Here is a 22,106-nt window from a genome sequence, read left to right as displayed (position 1 = left end):
GGTCTTGAACTCCTGACCTCAGGGGATCGCCCCTCCTCGGCCTCCCAAAGTGCTGGGATTACAGGTGTGAGCCACCATGCCCAGCTAAAGCTTATTTATTTATGACTATTATCAACCATAGACTTTAGTTGCCTTAGACTTTTAGAAGGAAAGTCTCAATCCGGTTTTATCTCTAAGATAGGTCTGCCTGCTATCTATAGGAATATAAGATATGGAAATCTATGAAAAAGCACCTATAGAGTAATAGTCACTCAAAAACACAGATTTACTTATTATATCTGAATCAGATTTAGGATTGAAATATTGGCGGCACGGTGGCTCACACCTGTAATCCTAGCACTTTGGAAGACCAAGGCAGGCGGATTACCTGAGGTCGGGAGTTTAAGATCAGCCTGGCCAACATGGTGAAAGCCCGTCTGTACTAAAAATACAAAAAATTAGCCGGGTGCAGTGGTGCGCACCTATAATCCCAGCTACTCGGGAGGCTGAGGCAGGAGAATCGCTTGTACCCAGGAGGCAGAGGTTGCAGTGAGCCGAGATCACGCCATTGTACTCCAGCCTGGGCTACAGAGCAAGACTTCGTCTCAAAAATATATATATATATATTACTACTATATTTGGTTTAGGGTAATTTTTAAAAATGTTTTAGAAAGATAACTTGATGGTGAGTTCTATAATGCTGATATTGATAAAAGGGTTGCAAGTCATTTGAAACCCCATAAACCATACTTATATCCAAACATTCAGTAATGAATTCTGCCAGCAGTGTATTCTAGTCTTCACAAATAAGCCAGGCATGGTGGCATGGCCTTGTAGTTCTGGCTACTCAGGAGGCTGAGACAGAAGGATCATTTGAGCCAAGGGGTTCAAGTCCAGCCTGGGCAACATAGTGAGACTCCCATCTCCAAATTAAAAAAAAAAAAATACGGCCAGGCACAGTGGCTCACACCTGTAATCCCTGCACTTTGGGAAGCCGAGGTGAGCAGTTCACTTCAGGTCATGAGTTCGAAACCAGCCTGGCCAACATGGCAAAACCTCGTCTCTACCAAAAATACAAAAATTAGCCAAGTGTGGTGGCTCACGCCTGTAATCCCAGCTACTCAGGAGGCTGAGGCAAGAGAATTGCTTGAACCTGGGAGGCAGAGGTTGCAGTGAGCTGAGATCGCACCACTATACTCCAGCCTGGTTGACAGAATGAAACTCTGTCTCCGAATAAGTAAATAAATAAATTAGAATAATGACACCCATCAGAATGGTTAAAATGATATTACTGACAATACCAAGTGTTTAGCAATTAGAATTTTATGCACTGCTTGGTAAGAATATAAATTGATACAGTCACTTGGCAGACATGTTTGATAGTATCTACTAAAGCTGAAAATATAGGCCAGGCACAGTGGCTCATGCTTGTAATCCCAACAGTTTGGGAGGCCGGGGGAGAGGATTGCTTGAACCCAGGAGTTCAAGCCCAGCCTGGGCAACATTGCAAGACCCCTGTTCCTTTTCTTTCTTTTTTTTTTTTAAAGGCCAACCGCGGTGGCTCATACCTGTAATCCCAGCACTTTTGGAGGCCGACGCCATCCTGGTCAATATAGTGAAACTTTGTCTCTAAAAAATATTTAAAAATTAACTGGGCATTGTGGCATGTGCTTGTGGTCCCAGCTACTTGAGGAGTTGAGGCAAGAGAATCACTTGAGCCCAGGAGGCTGAGGCTGCAGTGAGCCCTGTTGGCGCCACTGCACTCCAGCCTGGGCAACAAAGTGAGACCCTGTCTCTTGAAAAAATAAAAAAAAACTATTAGTCTGTGACCCAGCAATTCCAAGTGTATATCCAACAGAGATGCATACATATGTGCACTAAAAGACAGAAGGAACAACCTAAATATTAATCAGCAATAGAATGGATGCATGAGGCTGGGTGCGGTGGTTCATGCCTGTAATCCCAGCACTTTGGGAGGCTGAGGTGGGCGGATCACCTGAGGTCAGGGGTTCTAAACCAGCCTTGACAACGTGGTGAAATCCCATCTCTACTAAAATAATACAAAAATTAGCCAGGTGTAGTAGCGCATGCCTATAGCCCCAGCTGCTCGGGAGGCTGAGGCAGGAGAATCACTTGAACCTGGGTGGGGGAGGTTGCAGTGAGCCGAGATTGCACCACTGCACTCCAGACTTGGTAACAGAGTGAGACTCCGTCTTAAAAAACAAACAAACACACAAAAAGAATGACTACATGAATTATTTTATAATACTGCAACAAAATACTGTACTGTGTTGAAAATCAATGAAACTACTCCTGCACTTAAGAATATGGTTAAAATCTTACAAAAGTAGTGTTGCCAGACACAAAGGAGTACATACTGTATAATTCCATTTGCGTAAGTTTCAAAAATAGGCAAACTAATCTATGATTATAGAATTCAGCATGATGGTAATTTGGGAATAGTAGTGACTAGGAGAGCATACAGTGGGCTCTGACTTACTGTTAATGTTCTTTCTTCTCTCATTACATGAATTACTGAGAAAATAGTAGATTCTGTTAATATTTAACAGTTAAAACACTTCCTTTTGTGTTGTCGTATTTATTGAATAGACACTGCTTTTTAAACTTTGTTCATTAAAAAATACAGTTTAGGCCAGGTGTGGTGGCTCATGCCTGTAATCTCAGCACTTTGGGAGGCCAAGGTGGGCGGATCACCTGAGGTCAGAAGTTCGAGACCATCCTGGCCAACATGGTGAAACCCCGTCTGTATTTAAAAAAATACAGAAAAAAATTAGATGGGTGTAGTGGCTCACGCCTGTAATCCCAGCTACTTGGGAGACTGAGGCAGGAGAATCGCTTGAACCCAGGAGGTGGAGGTTGCAGTGAGCCGAGATCGTGCCACTGCACTCCAGCCTAGCAACAGAGCGAGACTCTGTCTCAAAAAAAAAAAAAATTTAGTAGTAACTACTTTAAAAAAAAAAAAAATGGATAATTTGCTTTGCTTTTTTTCTGGGTAAAATTTTCATTTTACTGAGGATAATTTTACCCTGTGAAAGGATTTGAGTTCTTCTAATAAAAGTACCATATAAATTCTAAATACCAATTATGATAATTACATAATGAACCTAATAACAGATAGAACCTATATTATTAACTGCTTCTGCATCAGTTTTGGCTTTAATATAATTATGTAAGTCTTCATTTTGAGGTTTTATTATACGTATATGAATTCTGCATTGCTCTGGTTTTAGTAACTTTAAATATTAGGAGATTATACACAGGACTGAATTAAATTTTATTCTCTGCAAATCCTGACTCTATAAAACTTTTCCCTCATTTTCTAGAATCTAGCCAAAATAACCAAGGAAACCCATTTCTGTGATTGGTGACATCATATTCTTGGTTGTAGTGGTTCATATATCTTGCTTGTCCTGTTATTTTAATCAAACTAATGGAAATTCAAATGTACATTTTTCACATCCTCCAATTACTTATGTTAAGAGACCTCGGGACCATTGAAGAAAAGGGAGTTGCCTCTATATGTAATGCCAGACCTATGGCCCCTGAAGGGCTTTCACTTTGCTATAGACATAGTTTTCTAAACATCCATAATATTATGGATGGATATTGTTTGAAGTTTCTCCCCTAAGAGTGAGCTTCAGTGGTTTAGGTCTGTTTTCTTTTTGCTTTTTGTTATGGAAGATTTCAAGCATGTAATTAAAGATAACAGTACAATGAATCTCCGTGTGCCCATCATCTTGTTTCAGCAGTTATCTACGTGGCCAGTCCTCCTTCCCAACTACCACCATGCTGATTATTTATAATTTCATCCATAAATACTTTATCATGTATCTCTAAAAGATAATTTTGTTTTTCTTTGAGACAGGGCCTTGCTCTGTGGCCCAGGCTGGAGTGCAGTGGCCCGATCTTGGCTCACTGCAACCTCCGCCTCCTGGGCTCAAGTGATCCTCCCACCTCAGCCTCCTGAATAGTTGGGACTACAGGCAAGCGCCACCATGCCCAGCTATTTTTTAAAATTTTTTTAGTAGAAATGGGGTTTCGCCATGTTGCCCAGGCTGGTAGCCCACAATAGTTGTGCTTCAACAAGTATCTATTGGTTGAAGAAACCAGTTTGTTTATTGGCTAGAAATTATCACAGTCTAGGCCAGGCACAGTGGCTCATGCCTGTAATCCCAGCACTTTCAGAGGCTGAGGCGGGTGGATCGCTTAAGGCCAGGAGTTCGAGACCAGCCTGGCCAACATGGAAAAACCTCGTCTCTACCAAAAATACAAAAATTAGCCAGGTATGGTGGTGTGCGCCTGTAATCCCAGCTGCTTGGGAGTTTGCGGCACGAGAATCACTTGAACCTGGTAGGTGGATGTTGCAGTGAGACGAGATGGTGCCACTGCACTCCAGCCAGGGTGACAGAGCAAGACTCTGTCTCAAAAAAAAGAAATTTTTCAGTCTAGATTTTGCTGGTTCAGTTCCTTGGAGTTTTTCAACTTATTCTTTATTTAATGTAAATTGGCAGTTAGATCTAAAGGTACAGGTCCAGTCAGATTTAGGCTTGATTTTTTTTTATAAGAATATTTGTTAAGTGGTTTTATACCCATCCATATTCTTAACATAAATATATCTCCTGTTAAACTGGGAATTTTTTTAAATAAAAGGGTTCCTTGCAATAGGACTTAGAAAAATTTATATTTATTTAAGCATATATGGAGTAAATTGACTTTCACAGCCAGTTCTGTGGCCTGAATTATTGGGAGTAAAAATGTGCATTCATAATGACAATGCAAAATCATATATTTGCTTGAAATCACAGAAGACCTTGAATTTTCTGAAAATTGTGTTGATACTCATAGTTAATAGTTAACTCTTATGAGTTAGTCACATGGTAAACAATGACAAAGCATTAAATGAGCTGCTCTTCTGATTGTAGCAAGTTTAATGGCAATTTCCATTTTACTTTATTTACTTAAGTGTACTTATGAGGCAGGGTGTGGTAACTTACTCCTATAATCCCAGCACTTTAGGAGGAGGAGCAGGGAGGATTGCCTGAGCCTGGGAGGTCAAGGTTGTAGTGAGCTGTTACGCAACTGCACTCCAGCCTGGGGAACAGAGCGAAACCCTGTATGAAAAAATAAAATAGGCCAGGTGTGGTGGCTTGTGCGTGTAATCCCAGAACTTTGGGAGGCCAAGGCAGGTGGATTACCTGAGGTCAGGAGTTCAAGACCATCCTAGCCAACATGGTGAAACCCCATCTCTACTAAAAATACAAAATTAGCCCGGTGTGGTGGTGCATGCCTGTAATCCCAGCTACTTGGGAGGCTGAGGCAGGAGAACTGCTTGAACCCAGGAGACAGAAGTTGCAGTGAGCCGAGATCATACCACTGCACTCCAGTCTGGGTGACAGAAAGAGGCTCTGTCTCAAAAAAAATAAAATAAAATAAAATAAATGGGCTGGGCATGGTGGCTCACTCCTATAATCCCAGCACTTTGGGAAACTGAGATGGGAGTATTGTTTGAGCCCAGGAATTTGAGACCAGCCTGGACAACCCAGTGAAACCCCAAAACCCCATCTCTGCCGAAAAAAGATACAAAAATTAGCCAGGCCTCATGGCTCCTGTGGTCCTAGCTACTTGGGAGGCTGAGATGGGAGGATCATTTGAGCCCAGGAGGCGGAGGCTGCAGTGAGCTGAGATTGCACCACTGCACTCCAGCCTGGGTGACAGAGTGAGACCCTGTCCCTATTTAAAAAATGAGATGTGCACTTATGGCCTTTGGTATATGATCCTTAACTTTTCTACAAAGGTAATTTGAGCACAACCTAGACCTTTAAATTACAATATTACCATCCCCTTTAACAAATGTAATTCTATACTATTAGGTTATCTCATATCACTGGCAAGCTATATGTACAATTCCTTTTCTTTTTTCTTTTTAGCCAGGACTAAAAGAAGTGGTAGAATCCTGTCGAGGAAAAAATCTTTTTTTTTCTACCAATATTGATGATGCCATCAAAGAAGCTGATCTTGTATTTATTTCTGTAAGTATTTTCCTTTGTTGTGTGAATTTTAATGTATTCTTGTCTATATAAAAGTTTCATCATACTTTAATAGTAAATCCATTGGTATTAAGCCTCAACATTGCTTAGTATATAGTTGTCCGGTGAATTTTGGTTGTCACTTTGTCTGACAGTTCACAAAACCCTGTAATCATCTAGTCAAATATGTCATTACAAGTCATTGAACAAGTAAACTCAAAGTTCTAATCTGAGATTTAGAACTAGGAAATGGGCGGGTGCGGTGGCTCACGCCTGTAATCCCAGCATTTTGGGAGGCCAAGGTGGGCAGATCACAAGGTCAAGAGATTGAGACCATCCTGGCCAACATGGTGAAACCCCGTCTCTACTAAGAATACAAAAATTAGCTGGGCGTGGTGGTGTGCACCTGCAGTCCCAGCTACTCAAGAGGCTGAGGCAGGAGAATCGCTTGAACCAAGGAGGCAGAGGTTGCAGTGAGCCGAGATCGCGCCACTGCACTCCAGCCCGGTGATAGAGTGAGACTCTGTCTCAAAAAAAAAAAAAAAAAAAAGAACTAGGAAATGCTGGTAACATGAGAGCACATGTGATGATAGTATATTTCATATTTATTTCATTATTTCTTGTTTCCAGTGGTTGGCAGAGGCGAGATGAAGAAAATCAGTTTGCAAACTTACAGGCATCTCCTCTCTAAATGAATTTTACATTAATTGTTTGTAACTTGGCATATGTTGGTTAGATTATCAGGCTAACCAACAGACACCTTTACCTCATAATGTGGCTGAACTGTCCTACCTTTATAATGAAAAAAACAGAACCAACACTTGAGATTAAACTCTAGTAAACCACTATTTGAACCAAAGCAACTTACATCTTGCTGTCCTAGTAACCATCTGCTCAAATATTCTGTATGTAATGATATAGCTATCACCAGTTGGAAGCTGAGTGAGGGTGTTATATGACTTAAGATCTTTACGAGCTGGGCATGATGGCTCATGCTTGTAATCCCAGCACTTTGGGAGGCCAAGGCAGGCGGATCGCTTGAGCATAGGAATTTGAGACCAGCGTGGGCAACATGGTGAAACCCTGTCTCTACTTAGCTGGCTGTGGTACTGTATGTCTGTAGTGCAGACTACTTGGGAGACTAAGGTGGGAGGATTGATTGAACCCTGGAGGTTGAGGCTGCAATGAGCCATTATTGTACCTTGCACTCCAGCCTAGGTGACAGAAGGAGACCCTGTCTCAAAAAAAAAAAAAAAAAAAAAAAAAATTCAGTCTCTTCTTTTTGACCTCCTTAATCACTTCAGAGAAATTGATGCAGCTTTTATGACTTACCTACCCATCCCCTATTTAAACTTGCAGAAAGTTAGAGTGGAGGCATAAAAAAAATAAGAAAATATTTTGGAGTAGCTAGGTACCTGGAAAAAATCAATGAGTTACTTAGTCTAATTTTTAGGTGACCAGAGCCTGGAATGGTAATAGAATAATTTTCTGCAGAAAGGACATTTAAAAATAATCTGTTTTTGAATGCCAGACAGGAATTATTTTGTAGCAATCAGTTTTCAACTGTTGTTTTCAAAGCTCCTTTACCAGGGGAAGCTGTCTGATCATCTCCCATCGCTAGCCAGTTTCACCCTACATCATGAGCTGTCTTTGCCTTTCCGTACACCATTACATGTAACTCTTGCCCTAAGTTGTTCCATGCATGTAAACAACTTTTTCCTCCTGCTTTTCACACCTCAACTCAATCTTCAAGTTTTGATTTATTTTCACTTGGTTCCTTTATTTAGTCTCCCATTGGGTTATAATCTCATCAAGAGAAGAGAGTTAGTACTATTTACTATTAGTTCAAAAATAATTCCTATTCCCTTTAAGTTTTAGACTTTTCAGAGCACTTTCATTTTTGTCAGAGCATTATAACATTCATGTGTTAGTTTTTAGAGAGCTCACTATCCTCATTTTCCAATGAGGTCACTGAGGCAGAGGCAGCCACACTTCTCCAAGGTTACATGTAATCCAAAACTAAATGCCTAGACTCTGGGCCCATGATTTTTTTTTTTTTTTCTAAATGAAAGTCTTCGCCCATTGGCCAGGTGCAGTGGCTCATGCCTGTAATCCTAGTACTTTGGGAGGCTGAGGCAGGCAGATCACTTGAGGTCAGGAGTTTGAGACCACCCTGGCCAACATGGTGAAACCCTGTCTAAAAATACAAAAATTAGGCGGGTGTGGTGGCGCACTTGTAATCCCAGCTACTCAGGAGGCTGAGGCAGGAGAATCGCTTGAACCCAGGAAGCAGAGATTGCAGTGATCCGAGATCACGCCACTGCACTCCAGCCTGGGTGACAGAGCAAGACTCCATCTTAAAAAAAAAAAAAAAAAGCAAGTCTTTGTCCACATAGTATTCTATATCCTGAAGATGATAGGTAATGTCTAGCTTTAATGAACTCAGAAAGCATTTGTAAATGATATTGCAATATTTTAAAAGACTGTTGATATAGGACTGTAAAAATAGGGGAATAAGAAAGGAGGCCAGGTGCGGTGGCTCACGCCTGTATTCCCAGCACTTTGGGACGCTGAGGTGGACAGATCACCTGAGGTCAGGAGTTCGAGACCGGCCTGGACAACATGATGAAACCCTGTCTCTACTAAAAATATAAAAGAAGTGGTGGGGTGTGGTGGCGCATGCCTGTAGTCCCAGTTACTTGGGAGGCTGAGGCAGGAGAATCGCTTGAACCTGGGAGGCAGAGGTTGCAGTGAGCCGAGATTACACTACTGCACTCTAGCCTGGGCAAAGAACAAGACTCCATCTCAAAAAAAAAAAAAAAAAAAAGACTTTAAAACTTATTTTTAAGGACTATAATAATATATTATGTACAATAAAGAAAGGGAATAAGAAAAGGCTTACATTTCATTTCAGATTGTGAAGTCCTTTAGGATAACCGTCTCATTCATTTATGTGTCTTCAGGGCTTAGCTGGAATCTGCCTGCCCTAGTTATCTGGCATATAGATAGTAGCTTCCTAACCAAAATTTATTGAATGAGCTCTCTAGATGCTTCAAGCTATTTCTTCTGATTATTATTTTATAAAATATATTATTTCTGTGGAACTAACAGAGGATTAAATCAGGGCTACTGATGATTGTTAACTCCACACTTTAACCAGTAGTTCAGGGTATATCTTGAAATCCCTATCTCACAGGCACTCTGTTCTTTATCCCATATACTTACATCAGGTGAATACTCCAACAAAAACCTATGGAATGGGGAAAGGCCGGGCAGCAGATCTGAAGTATATTGAAGCTTGTGCTAGACGCATTGTGCAAAACTCAAATGGGTACAAAATTGTGACTGAGAAAAGCACAGTTCCAGTGCGGGCAGCAGAAAGTATCCGTCGCATATTTGATGCAAACACAAAACCCAACTTGAATTTACAGGTATAAAATATGAAGCATTAGAATCTGGTTATTCTTATGTAAATACTGATGTGTTAAAGTTGCCCATAATTAATTCTAGCTTAAAACTTTCCTTTGCATTGGGATTCTAGGTGCTGTCCAACCCTGAGTTTCTGGCAGAGGGAACAGCCATCAAGGACCTAAAGAACCCAGACAGAGTACTGATTGGAGGGGATGAAACTCCAGAGGGCCAGAGAGCTGTGCAGGCCCTGTGTGCTGTATATGAGCACTGGGTTCCCAGAGAAAAGATCTTCACCACTAATACTTGGTCTTCAGAGCTTTCCAAACTGGTTAGTATATAGCATTCAATTCTTCATTAAATTAAAGCCAAATATTTATTTATTTCAAGCCTGATAAACTCCACAGATACTTTTTTAATAGTAGTAAGAGGTTATGCTTTTGAAGATCATATTCTTGCACATTCAAATTATGAAATAATTTTCACAAGGGACATCATATATGAGGGTATAAAAGATTCTGAAAAATTCTGAAATCTTAAAATAGTAATTTGGTTTTTATCTCTCTTTCCCTCTTTACCCTTTTTCTTAATCATCTGTCCTCTCTAATTTAAAACATTTTCCCTTTCTAACCCATCCATTGTCTCCTCAAATTGAGCTCATCAGTATCTTATATATCTCCCTCAGTAATTTGCATCAACGCAATGAAATATAAACTAGATGTATAAAATTGCTGTTTTAGCTTATCTTACTCTTCTCTATGTTTTTTTTTTTTAAGGCAGCAAATGCTTTTCTTGCCCAGAGAATAAGCAGCATTAACTCCATAAGTGCTCTGTGTGAAGCAACAGGAGCTGATGTAGAAGAGGTAGCAACAGCGATTGGAATGGACCAGAGAATTGGAAACAAGTTTCTAAAAGCCAGTGTTGGTAAATTCAAATTTTTCTCTAGTAGAAAGAGCTAGTGTTTATTTACTGAAGGCATATTATTTGCTGGTACCAGCGCTTTATATATCTCATTGAATCCTTATAACCTGTTAGGTAGATGCTGTTATTTTCTTTTTTACAGATGATTCAGACTCAGGGAAATTTGTGCAACTTGCTCAAAGTCATGCAACTGAGTGACTAGATGTTTCTAACGCCAAAGCCATATTATTCCTTACTGCATACTGCATTGCACTAGAGCAAGGGTGGGCAAACTATGGCCTTTGGGTCAAATCCAGCCCACAACTTGTTTTTGTAAATAAATTTTATTGGAACACAGCCATGACCATTAGACTACATATTGTCTATGGCTGCTTTTGAGCTACAGTGGCAGTTTAATAGTCTCCTCAGAAACTGAATGGTCCACAAAGGGTGAAATATTTACTGTCTGGCCCTTTACCATGAAAGTTTGCTGACCCAGGCCAGGCACAGTAGCTCATGCCTATAATCCCAGCACTTTGGGAGTCTGAGGCCAAGGCGGGCAAATTGCTTGAGCCCAGGAGTTTGAGACCAGCCTGGGCAGCATGGTGAAGCCCCAGCTCTGCAAAAAAAGAGACAAAAAATTAGTCAGGCATGGTGGTGCACACCTGTAGCTCCAGCTACCTGGGAGGCTAAGGTACGAGGATCACCTGAGCCCGGGAGGTCAAGGCTGCAGTGAGCCATGTTCATACTCCTACACTTCAGCCTGGGTGACAGAGGGAGACTCTGTCTCAAAAAGAGAAAAAGTTTGCTGACCCTGTGCTAAAGAATGTGGGGCAGTCATACTAGATGAATGAGAAAAAAAAAGGAGATAAAAGGAAACAATATAAAAAGTTAAACGTAGCCATAATGAAATTTTAGTTAGAAAATTATTTGGAAGTTACTTGTGGAGTTGTTTAGTTGCCTGCAAATTTTACATAATTTATAAGCCCATTATTTATCCATCTGAATTTTATTATTAAAAAATCTTAGTATAAGCTTTCTGATTTAGTATAAAGAAATTTGTCACATGATTGAGTTTTCTCGTTCTTACATGAAAATATTGTTCATTTTTTTCTTTCTGCAGGGTTTGGTGGGAGCTGCTTCCAAAAGGATGTTCTGAATTTGGTTTATCTCTGTGAGGCTCTGAATTTGCCAGAAGTAGCTCGTTATTGGCAGCAGGTATTAATCTTTATAGGTAATAATTTCTGTTTAGCCAGGCATAGTGGTTCACACCTGTAATCACAGCACTTTAGGAAGCCAAGGCAGGAGCATCACTTGAGGCCAGGAATTTGGGACTGGCCTGGGCAACATAGTGAGACCCCATCTCTACAAAAATTTTAAAAATTAGCCAGGCATGGTGTTGCACACCTGTAGTCCTAGCTACTTGGGAGGCTGAGGTGGGAGGATCACTTGAGCCTAGGAGTTGGAGGCTCCAGTGACTGACTTATGATCGCTCCACTGCACTGTAGCCTGGACAACAGAGTGAGACCCTGTCTCTGACATAATAATAGTAATAGCAATAATAATAGCAGTTTCTGTTTAGCTTCTCATTAAGCATGTCACTTTTTGTCCATGAAATGTTTTTGATGGAATTTATTTATTCCAGGAAGTCAAAAATTAGTATATTCAATTTGCTTATTTTATGTTTGTTTATTGGGTATCTGTGTTTTTAATTTATCTTTCCTGCTAATCAATGTTGATGGAAGTTTGTGATAAGCCAGCATTCTAATTTGCTCCCAGAGTAAAACAAAAACAAAAACAATTATCCTTAATTATAATTCTTCTCTTTTTTTTTTTTTTTTTTTTTGAGACAAGATCTCACTTTGTCACCCAGGCTAGAATGCAGTGGTGCCGTCGCTGCTCACTGCAGTGACCTCCTGTGCTCAAGCAATCCTCCCACTTCAACCTCCCAAGTAGCTGGGACTTCAGGAACACACCACCACATTGGCTAATTTTTTTTATTTAAAAAATTTTTTTTTGTAGAGACAGGGTCTCACTATATTGCCCAGGCTGGTCTCAAACTCCTGGGCTCAGCAGTCCTCCCATCTTTGCCTCCCAAAGTGCTGGGAATATAAGTGTTAGCCAGTGAACCTAGCCTAATTCTTCTCTATCTTGAAAGGCATAAAATCAAAATAAAATAAGAACCTATATTGTAACGTTGGTCGGGCATGGTGGTTCACACCTGTAATCCCTGCACTTCGGGAGCCTGAGTTGGACAGATCACTTGAGGGTTGGGAGTTCGAGACTGGCCTGGCAAGGCTGAGGCATGAGAATTGCTTGAACCCAGGAGGCGGAGGTTGTAGTGAGCCAGGATTATGTCACTGCACTCCAGCCTAGATGACAGAGCGAGACTTCGTCTCAAAAAAACAGAACCTATATTGTCATGCTTTTAAGTGGTTTTGTATCTGTTGATATTTGTTTTGGACCTTTCAGAGACTCACAGAGCTAAAATTAGAAACCCCTTCCAAATTGGAAGCATTAAGTGAGCTCTGGGAAGTAGAGTTGATGTTTATTGAATGCTTACCCTGTACTGGGTACTCTTTTGGGCACTTTGCATACAGTATCTCATTTAATCCTCATCACTAACATTATCCTCTTTATTTGATGAGGGAACTGACATGGAGATATTAAGTAATTTGCCTCAATTACTAGTCGGTATATGTGCCTTTCCCAAATATTTTCCCTGAGTTTATAATTTTTCAGGTTTCAGCAGTAGATATGGGAGGGAATCTAAAGAAATGCACGTTTCTTTTTTTAAAATGTTTTACTTTTTAGAGACAGGGTCTCACTGTGTTGTCCAGCCTAGATTCCAACTCTTGGGCTCAAGTGATCCTTCCACCTGAGCCTCCTGAGTAGCTGGGACTACAGGCGCACCACCCTGCCTAGCTGGAAATGCACATTTTTAAGTGAAAACAGATACAATTAGTGTCATTCCAGTCAATCCATCATGATGGCTTTATCTCACTGTTCATTGTGTGAAAAATGCAGATAAACTCTTGATTTTCCAACACTTTGGGCTAATTGCTTAAGCTCTCAGGGTTTGATTGAGATGGTCCCTGGAAGCTTAAAGCCTTAAAAAAGTTTCTTTTGCTTTGCCCACCTGGTTACCAACCTAAATTTAACAGATTAAGTGATCAGAGACTCTTATAACATTTAGTTAGTTAAAAAACCTTGTCAAATAGTTGTGGTGTTATGGTTCATCCAGAGGCAGCTAGAACTCTGCACATTGTTTGTTGCCTGTCCACTTTCCGCTGAAACTGAATTTTTGTGAATAGTGGGGCACAAGCAAATGAAGGAATACTTTGGGGTTTCATTGCTTGTAGCTTGTTTCCACAGAGTTTGGAAACACGGGCTAAGGAGAGTATGGTTTCCTATGTGCCTTATTTAGGTTGGTCTCATAGCTGAACCTCAAATGCGCTTAGAATTAAAACTTGGTTGTGTGCTCCACTTTTGGCATCCATCCTAGCCTTATGCATGGAAAATCAAGCCAAATGAAATTAGAAATTTTTTGAATGGCTTTTTTTTTTTTTTTTTTTTAAATTTACGGCAGGGTCTGGCTCTGTCGCCCAGGCTGGAGTGCAGTGGCATGATCTCGGCTCACTGCCACCTCTGCCTCCTGTGCTCAAGCCATCCCGCCTCAGCCTCCCAAGTAGCTGGGACTACAGGCACACGCCACCTTGCCTGGCTAATTTTTGTATTTTTTGTAGAGACAGGGTCTCGCCGTGGTGCCCAGGCTGGTCTTGAACTCCTGAGCTCAACCAATCGCCCACCTCGGCCTCCCAAAGTGCTGGGATTACAGGTATGAGCTACCACTGCTGGCCTAGGATGGCTTTAAGGAAGGGGATGAGTGATTTTTTTTTTTTTAATCCATAGGCACTAGAGTTTGGTTAATTTTTGCCTCTTGTTAATATGTAAGCATTGTATTTGTACAATAGCACTCACCATAAAATTCTGAGTAATGTGTGTCATAGGCTGTGCCTCTTTTAACTAATCATTGCACAATTGTACATGTAATTTCAGGTCATAGACATGAATGACTACCAGAGGAGGAGGTTTGCTTCCCGGATCATAGATAGTCTGTTTAATACAGTAACTGACAAGAAGATAGCTATTTTGGGATTTGCATTCAAAAAGGACACTGGTGATACAAGGTATCAGTTTTTAAAAATATTTCAACCCTTTTGAGATTGTGTTAACTCCTCATCTTAATTTTTTGATTAGGGGAGGTGTACATAAAATACATGTATATATATAATATAAAGAATAAAAATAAATATCCATATCTTCACCACTCTACCAGCTTAAGAAATATAATTTTACCTGTATCTTAAACTCCCTGGTATTAGAATATAATGCCACATAAAGCTTACCAATACTGATTTTTTTTTTTCCTATAGAGAATCTTCTAGTATATATATTAGCAAATATTTGATGGATGAAGGCGCACATCTACATATATATGATCCAAAAGTACCTAGGGAACAAATAGTTGTGGATCTTTCTCATCCAGGTGTTTCAGAGGATGACCAAGGTAAGGCTTTGAGTCTCATGAATCATTTTGAGTCCAGACCTTAAAACTTTTTATCTTTTGGAAACCTTAGGTTGTTCAGTTTTATCATGTATATCATTGGTAGGCCCTCTTTTCAACCTCATTTCTCTGAAATTAAAGTCTTAGGCAAATGTCATCAACATTGATTTGAAGTGATCAGCTGTGGATTGGTCCATTGATTTTTCCAACATACTCCACAAATCCCCAAAATTCCAAAGAGATGCTTCCAAAGCAGGGTTTGGGGCCTCCCACCATCACTCCCATTGATACTGCAATCAGATTATTCCCAACTCTTCCTGCAGTCCTAGTGTTAGAATACCTATAGTACTATCCCCTTATGTGTGGTTTTGCTTTCCACGGGTTCAGTTATCTGCGGTCAATTGCAGTCTGAAAGTACCAGAAGGAAAATTCCAGAAATAAACAATTCATAAGTTTTAAATTGTGTGCTGCTTCACCCTGCCTGGGACATTTATCATTCCTTTGTCCAGCATATCCACATTCCATATGCTACTTAGTCACTTAGTAACTTTTGGCAATCAGATTCAAAAAACAGGTATGTGTGTAAGTATATATAGGGTTCAGTACTCTCCACAGTTTCAGACATCTACTGGGGGTCTTGGAATGTATCCCTGCAGATAAGGGGGGAACTACTGTAATGTCATATAACTCCTTTCTTATTTCTGTTTTTTTGTTGTTGCTGTTGTTACAGTGTCCCGGCTCGTGACCATTTCCAAGGATCCATATGAAGCATGTGATGGTGCCCATGCTGTTGTTATTTGCACTGAGTGGGACATGTTTAAGGTAAGGTAACAGAAAAGATACTAAGGAAAATTCTAGAGGTGTTCCACTATCAGCTGGGGTTGAGTATGTGTTCATGTATGTGTTTTGTTTGTTTGTTTGTTTTGTTTTGTTTTTTTTTTGAGATGGAGTCTCACTCTGTCGCCCTGGCTGGAGTGCAGTGGTGCAATCTCGGCTCACTGCAAGCTCTGCCTCCCGGGTTCATGCCATTCTCCTGCCTCAGCTTCCTGAGTAGCTGGGACTACAAGCTCCTGCCACCACGCCCAACTAATTTTTTGTATTTTTAGTAGAGACAGGGTTTCACCATGTTGGCCAGGATGGTCTCGATCTCCTGACCTCGTGATCCACCCATCTTGGCCTCCCAAAGTGCTGGGATTACAGGCGTGAGCCACTCCGCCCGGCCCACGTATGTGTTTTAATTGTTCCTGTGGTTTGTCTTTACAGGAATTGGATTATGAACGCATTCATAAAAAAATGCTAAAGCCAGCCTTTATCTTCGATGGACGGCGTGTCCTGGATGGGCTCCACAATGAACTACAAACCATTGGCTTCCAGGTAATCATGATCCTGGATTGTTTTTTTTCTTTTTGTTTGGTCTTTAGTGTTTGATTAAACAACTGGGGACTATAATCTAGTCAAGTTGACATCAAAAGACCATCACAGCAGGTCAGAATATGTTTGGCTAATTAAGATGATAACTTCTTTCTAGGGAAGTTCTTTTGGGGAACCAAATCAATATCAGAAGTTTATTTCAACAATTAGGAAAGTGCTCATTTGCTTTTTAAACCCATTGTGTGGGTTTTAGAATTTTCTTATTTTCTTTAGCAGTAACGTAACTCTGGGGCAACATGTCAGTTCTTTAGGAAGTCCCTATGGGATTTTTCTGACTACTCTACCTCTCTACTTCCTCCCTAAATTTGCGATCTAAAGGTAAAGAAAGAGGTCTTGGTCAATCAGCAGGTGTTCATCCTATACCTTCTGAGTACTCAGCACTGTGCCAGTGCTGTGAGGGGTCTGAATGAAACATGGGAGTTTCAATGGTACTGGCCCTCTTCTGATTCAAAGTTTGTCAACTGGCCAGGCATGGTGGTTCACACCTGTAATCCCAGCACTTTGGGAGGCTGTGGAGGTGGATCACTTAAGGCCAGGAGTTCGAGACCAGCCTGGACAATACTGTAAAATCCCATCTCTACTAAAAATACAAAAATTAGCTGGGTGTGGTGGCACACACCTGTAATCCCAGCTACTTTGGAGGCTGAGGCAGGAGAATCGCTTAAACCTGGGAGGCGGAGGTTGCAGTGAGCCAAGATCACACCACTGCACTCCGGCCTGGGTGACAGAGCAAGACTCCATCTCGGGGAAAAAAAATAATAATAATTAGTCAGGCGTGGTGGCCTGTGCCTGTAATCCCAGCCACATGGGAGGCTGACGTGGGAGGATTGCTTGAGCCCAGCAGGCAGAGGTTGTAATGAGCTGAGATCATGCCATTGCATGCCAGCCTGGGTGACAGAGCAAGACCCTGCCTCAAAAAACAAAAAACAGTTTGTCAATTATGGAACATTTGGAAAGCTGACAGAAGCCTCCACCCAGAACAGTGTTTTTGTATGTTACATCTATTTCAGTTCTCCAAGGAGTCCCAAAAGTATTAATAAGGAGCTATTTTCCATTTCCTCAGAGCAGTGTGTATATGGGGATAGGAGGATGGGGAGGTGGAGTAAGTTAGGGAGAATAAAAAAATATGCCAGGGGGTTGTTGTCATCGTAGTGCCCAAGCAAGCAGAAAAGCAGCAGTGTTTGATAGCTTGCTATGCACATCTCAGCACCAGCTATCTTGGAGAGGTGCCAGTAAGGCCTAATCTGCTATTCAAAAGTATCTGATCTGGTTCTCTTAACCTCTCACCAACTTGTTGAAGGTCCTTATTTAGAATTCAGTGCCCATTTCTCATTCATGAGAGATTTACTTGTGGAAAGAATCAAATGGCATCCTTGTCTGTGAACTCTTCCATCCAAGACCTTGGGGACTCTTCTATTCCACCCCTCCCTAGTGAGTAACAACATGACTGTTTTTCCCAGTCATGACTAAACTCAGGAATGTTATTTTTAAAAGGTTATTTGCAAGGCATAGACACATTTTCTCTCATTCCTGTTTTACTCATCTAAGGGAAAAGATATGTAGAGAAATACATATTTTAAATGATTTTAAGTTATTGTAAAAGTTAACTTTCCTAGTGAGAAATTAAAAAAAACAGTTAGGAATGGAATCACTAAATAAGGAGAATTTGTAAGTCACTGAGACAACTGGTTAATATAAAGCAGAAGCCCTTTCTTTGTGGTATGAGTCAGAATTAAATATTAATTTTTAATTCAAAAGATGAAAAGTGAGTAGTATGTTTATCTCTGCTGTGGAGGGGAGATAAATTCATGACTGTTGAAGTAGTAGTGTTTTTAATGATAAGATGATGATTTTGAATATATGGAATAAATGAAAAATGTAATAGGCAAAACCAAAATTGATTATCATTTAGTGAAGGCTGGCTTGCTGTATGCTAAGCACTTTACCTAATTTAATACTTACCACGACCCTTTGAGTTAAGTGGTGGTAACACAATTTACAAGTGAGGAAGAAAGACCTAGAAAGTTTAGGTAATGCAGCAAGTGCCAGTCAGGATTCCAGCTGGGGCCTTTCAGACTCTGAAGTCTGAATTCTTAAGAATTATGCTGGCGGGGTGCGGTGGCTCACGCCTGTAATCCCAGCACTTTGGGAGGCCGAGGCGGGCGGATCATGAGGTCAGGAGATCGAGACCATCCTGGCTAACATGGTGAAACCCCATCTCTACTAAAAATAGAAAAAAAATTAGCCGGGCGTGGTGGCAGGCACCTGTGGTCCCAGCTGCTCGGGAGGCTGAGGCAGGAGAATGGTGTGAACCGGGAGGCGGAGCTTGCAGTGAGCCGAGATCACACCACTGCACTCCAGCCTGGGCAACAGAGCGAGACTCCATCTCAAAAAAAAAAAAATTTATGCTGTTGGCAGGGCACAGTGGCTCACGCCTGTAATACCAGCACTTTGGGAGGCCAAGGCGGATGGATCACGAAGTCAGGAGTTCGAGACCAGCTTGGCCAACATAGTGAAACCCCGTCTCTACTAAAAATACAAAAACATTAGCCTGGTGTGGTGGCGGGTGCTTGTAATCCTAGCTACTTGGGAGGCTGAGGCGAGGAGAATCGCTTGAACCTGCAAGGCAGAGGTTGCAGTGAGCCAAGATCGTGCCACTGCACTCCAGCCCAGGCAACAGGGCGAGACTCCATCTCAAAAAAAAAAAAAAAAAAAAAAAGAATTATGCTGTTACCAATCGGGCACAGTGGCTCACGCCGGTAATCCCAGCACTTTGGGAGGCCGAGGCAGGCAGATCACTTGAGGTCAGGAGTTCGAGACCAGCCTGGCCAGCATGTAAAACCTCATCTCTACTAAAAATACAAAAATTAGCCAGGTGTGGTGGTGCACGTCTGTAATCCCAGCTACTCAGAAGGCAGACAGGAGAATTGCTTGAACCTAGGAGACGGAGGTTGCAGTGAGCCAAGATCAGGCCACTGCACTCCAGCCTAGGCGATAGAACAAGACTCCATCTCAAGAAAAAAAAAAAAAAATGCTGTTAGCTTTTGCAGGTTTTTTAGTACAAGGGAAATTGAAATGAGAATGGAGTTTGAAATAAAATATGAACTCACTGGAAACTGGTAGGTTAATTTCATACATGTTTCTAAAGACAGTGGTGGCACATAATTGACTACTTTGAGGGAGTCAGGTGTGGGGAATGGCAGGAGTGAGAAAGTCTAGATATGAATATTACAATGGAGTATAGATTAATTCTAGAAACAAAAAATAGGGAAGAAACCAAAGATCTCTCATAGCAACCCAGACAACTTGAGAATCCTTTTCTAAGAAAAAAATCTAGATTCCCCCTGCTCCCATTTCAGTACATTATAAATTCTTACACTTATATAATTGTTAATAGTTCTCTTAAATTTTATTTTTTTTTCAGATTGAAACAATTGGCAAAAAGGTGTCTTCAAAGAGAATTCCATATGCTCCTTCTGGTGAAATTCCGAAGTTTAGTCTTCAAGATCCACCTAACAAGAAACCTAAAGTGTAGAGATTGCCATTTTTATTTGTGATTTTTTTTTTTTTTTTTTGGTACTTCAGGATAGCAAATATCTATCTGCTATTAAATGGTAAATGAACCAAGTGTTTTTTTTGTTTTTTTTTTTTTGAGACAGAGTCTCACTGTTGCCCAGGCTGGAGTGCAGTGGCGCAATCTCGGCTCACTGCAAGCTCTGCTTCCCAGGTTCACGCCATTCTCCTGGCTCAGCCTCCCAAGTAGCTGGGACTACAGGCACCCGCCACAGTGCCCACCTAATTTTTTGTATTTTTAGTAGAGACAGGGTTTCACCATGTGAGCCAGGATGGTCTCAATCTCCTGACCTCGTGAACCACCCGTCTCGGCCTCCCAAAGTGCTGGGATTACAGGTGTGAGCCACCACGCCTGGCCCATGAACCAAGTGTTTTTAAGGAAACAAAACTATTTTTTTAATCATCAGATTTATATTAGCTATATGGATATTAGCATATCTGGTAATTATGAATCTAGAATTTTTTTACATATTTTTATAATACTGTTAGCTCAGTTATTGGATGAGTGAAAGATAATCATGTTGGTTTTAATAGTGTCAATTTTTGTAAAATAAAAATTAAACTTCAAACTCTTTACTTTATAAATTGTCCGTAGGCCACACTTTAATATCACATTATAAAGGGAAGGACAGTCTTCATTTCTCCTGGTTATTGGTTTGTTTGTCATTAAAGATATATTTTGAATCCATGAAATTGCTATGCTAAATAGCCTTTACATGTATGGTCTGGTTAAAGTTCCTTTGTTCCTTTTGTTTTAATAAAATGTGTCACTGATTTTTTAGCTCAAAATCATCACTGTTAATTTCCAGTCACCCCAAATATGGTTAAAAGATTTTTTTTTAAATCATGAAGAGAAAATTAGTAGTAGTGTTTCTTTCTCTCCCCATTATTTCTTGGTTTTCCTCACTAATCTTTTTTTTTTTAGTCCAAAAGCCAAAAATATTTATCTTGGTTTTACATTTTAATTTCCATTCTTAATTGTAATTTTTTTCTTTAAATAAGGAAACCAATATAATCTCATGTATAAAAACTTAAATATTTTACAAGTTACATATAGCATCATTCTAAAATAAGAATTTTTTTTTGTTTTCTGTCTGCTTTTTTCTTATGTCTCTTGTTGAGTTTTACATTTTCAGTGGTTATTTTTGCTTGTGTTAGATCATTATTAAAATATATCCAATGTCCCTTTGATACTTGTGCTCTGCTGAGAATGTACAGTTTGCATTAAACAGCCCAGGTCTCATCCTTCAGGAATTTTGCAATTCAATGAGAAGAGGGAGACAAATATAAAGATGAGGACAGAAGCATCTCTACAGATGAAAATTACATAAATAAAACATTCTCCATCAACAACTATATGGGTGTAATTTTTGTCAATTCACAAGTAACTGAGTCATGACAGCCTGACATTAGATGGGAAAAAAAATGACACCTCACTTTTTAGAGAAAATGGTATTATATCATTCTCTCAAATGATGCAACAAAGGGAGGGAATTTAGCAAATAAACATTGGCAAACTGTAGCCCCTGGGTCAAATCTGGCCAGCCGTGAGTGAGCTAAGAATGGTTGTTACATTTTTACATGGTCACATGTTAAATGGTTTGACCAGGCATGGTGGCTCATGCATGTAATCCCACCACTTTGGGAGGCCAAAGAGGGAGGATCACTTAAGGCCAGTTTGAGACCATCCTGGGCAACTTACTGCCTAGGCAATAAGTAAGACCCCGTTTCTACAAACAAATAAAGCACAAACATTTTAAATGGTGATACAAATCCCTACATAATATCCTCAACTTTACCTCTTGGCTGGCAAAGCCTAAAATATTTCCTACCTGGTCCTTTAAGAAAGTCTGCATACCTCTGAAAGAGACAAATACTAGAGTTTGAACATAAGGTGAGCCTTTACTCATAAGACTTTGAAGTGAGGATGAGTTTATTAATTAGAATTTGCTTTACATTTCTGCTTGAAAATATTCTTGTATTCTGCTTAGTAATTTTATATTCTAGTAAAGGCATTGTAAGTCCAAAGATGTATGAAGACGTATGCTAAAGCAGATAGAATTAGGCACTTGTCCTGTCCAAATGAGGAATTTTTAAATTTTTAAATGTTTTTTTTTCTGTTTTTAGACATCTAATGCTATAGATTCAAACTTTTTCTACTCTTGTCTAGATATGCCAAATGCTGGCAAAAAATTGCTCTT

The 22,106-nt window shown here is 40.3% G+C and overlaps 1 protein-coding gene across 1 annotated transcript in view; it reads left to right on the top strand.

Moving 5' to 3' along the window:
• Positions 1 to 21,258, top strand: part of UGDH (UDP-glucose 6-dehydrogenase) — a 28,852-nt gene extending 7,594 nt beyond the window's left edge. Inside the window, exons 3-12 of the mRNA XM_034958463.3 lie at positions 5,928 to 6,029; positions 9,257 to 9,457; positions 9,568 to 9,765; positions 10,211 to 10,358; positions 11,458 to 11,552; positions 14,394 to 14,524; positions 14,771 to 14,904; positions 15,632 to 15,723; positions 16,165 to 16,275; positions 19,757 to 21,258. Of these exons, the coding sequence (XP_034814354.2) occupies positions 5,928 to 6,029; positions 9,257 to 9,457; positions 9,568 to 9,765; positions 10,211 to 10,358; positions 11,458 to 11,552; positions 14,394 to 14,524; positions 14,771 to 14,904; positions 15,632 to 15,723; positions 16,165 to 16,275; positions 19,757 to 19,867 (1,323 nt within the window). The 3' untranslated portion in view covers positions 19,868 to 21,258. The remainder of the gene's footprint in view (positions 1 to 5,927; positions 6,030 to 9,256; positions 9,458 to 9,567; positions 9,766 to 10,210; positions 10,359 to 11,457; positions 11,553 to 14,393; positions 14,525 to 14,770; positions 14,905 to 15,631; positions 15,724 to 16,164; positions 16,276 to 19,756) is intronic.
• The last annotated feature ends 848 nt before the right edge of the window (positions 21,259 to 22,106 follow it).

Source organism: Pan paniscus, chromosome 3 (assembly GCF_029289425.2).
Source record: "Pan paniscus chromosome 3, NHGRI_mPanPan1-v2.0_pri, whole genome shotgun sequence".
Classification (NCBI taxonomy): Eukaryota; Metazoa; Chordata; class Mammalia; order Primates; family Hominidae; genus Pan; species Pan paniscus.
Note: the sequence above shows the minus strand (reverse complement) of the source record. Positions and strands in the feature narration are given on the sequence as shown.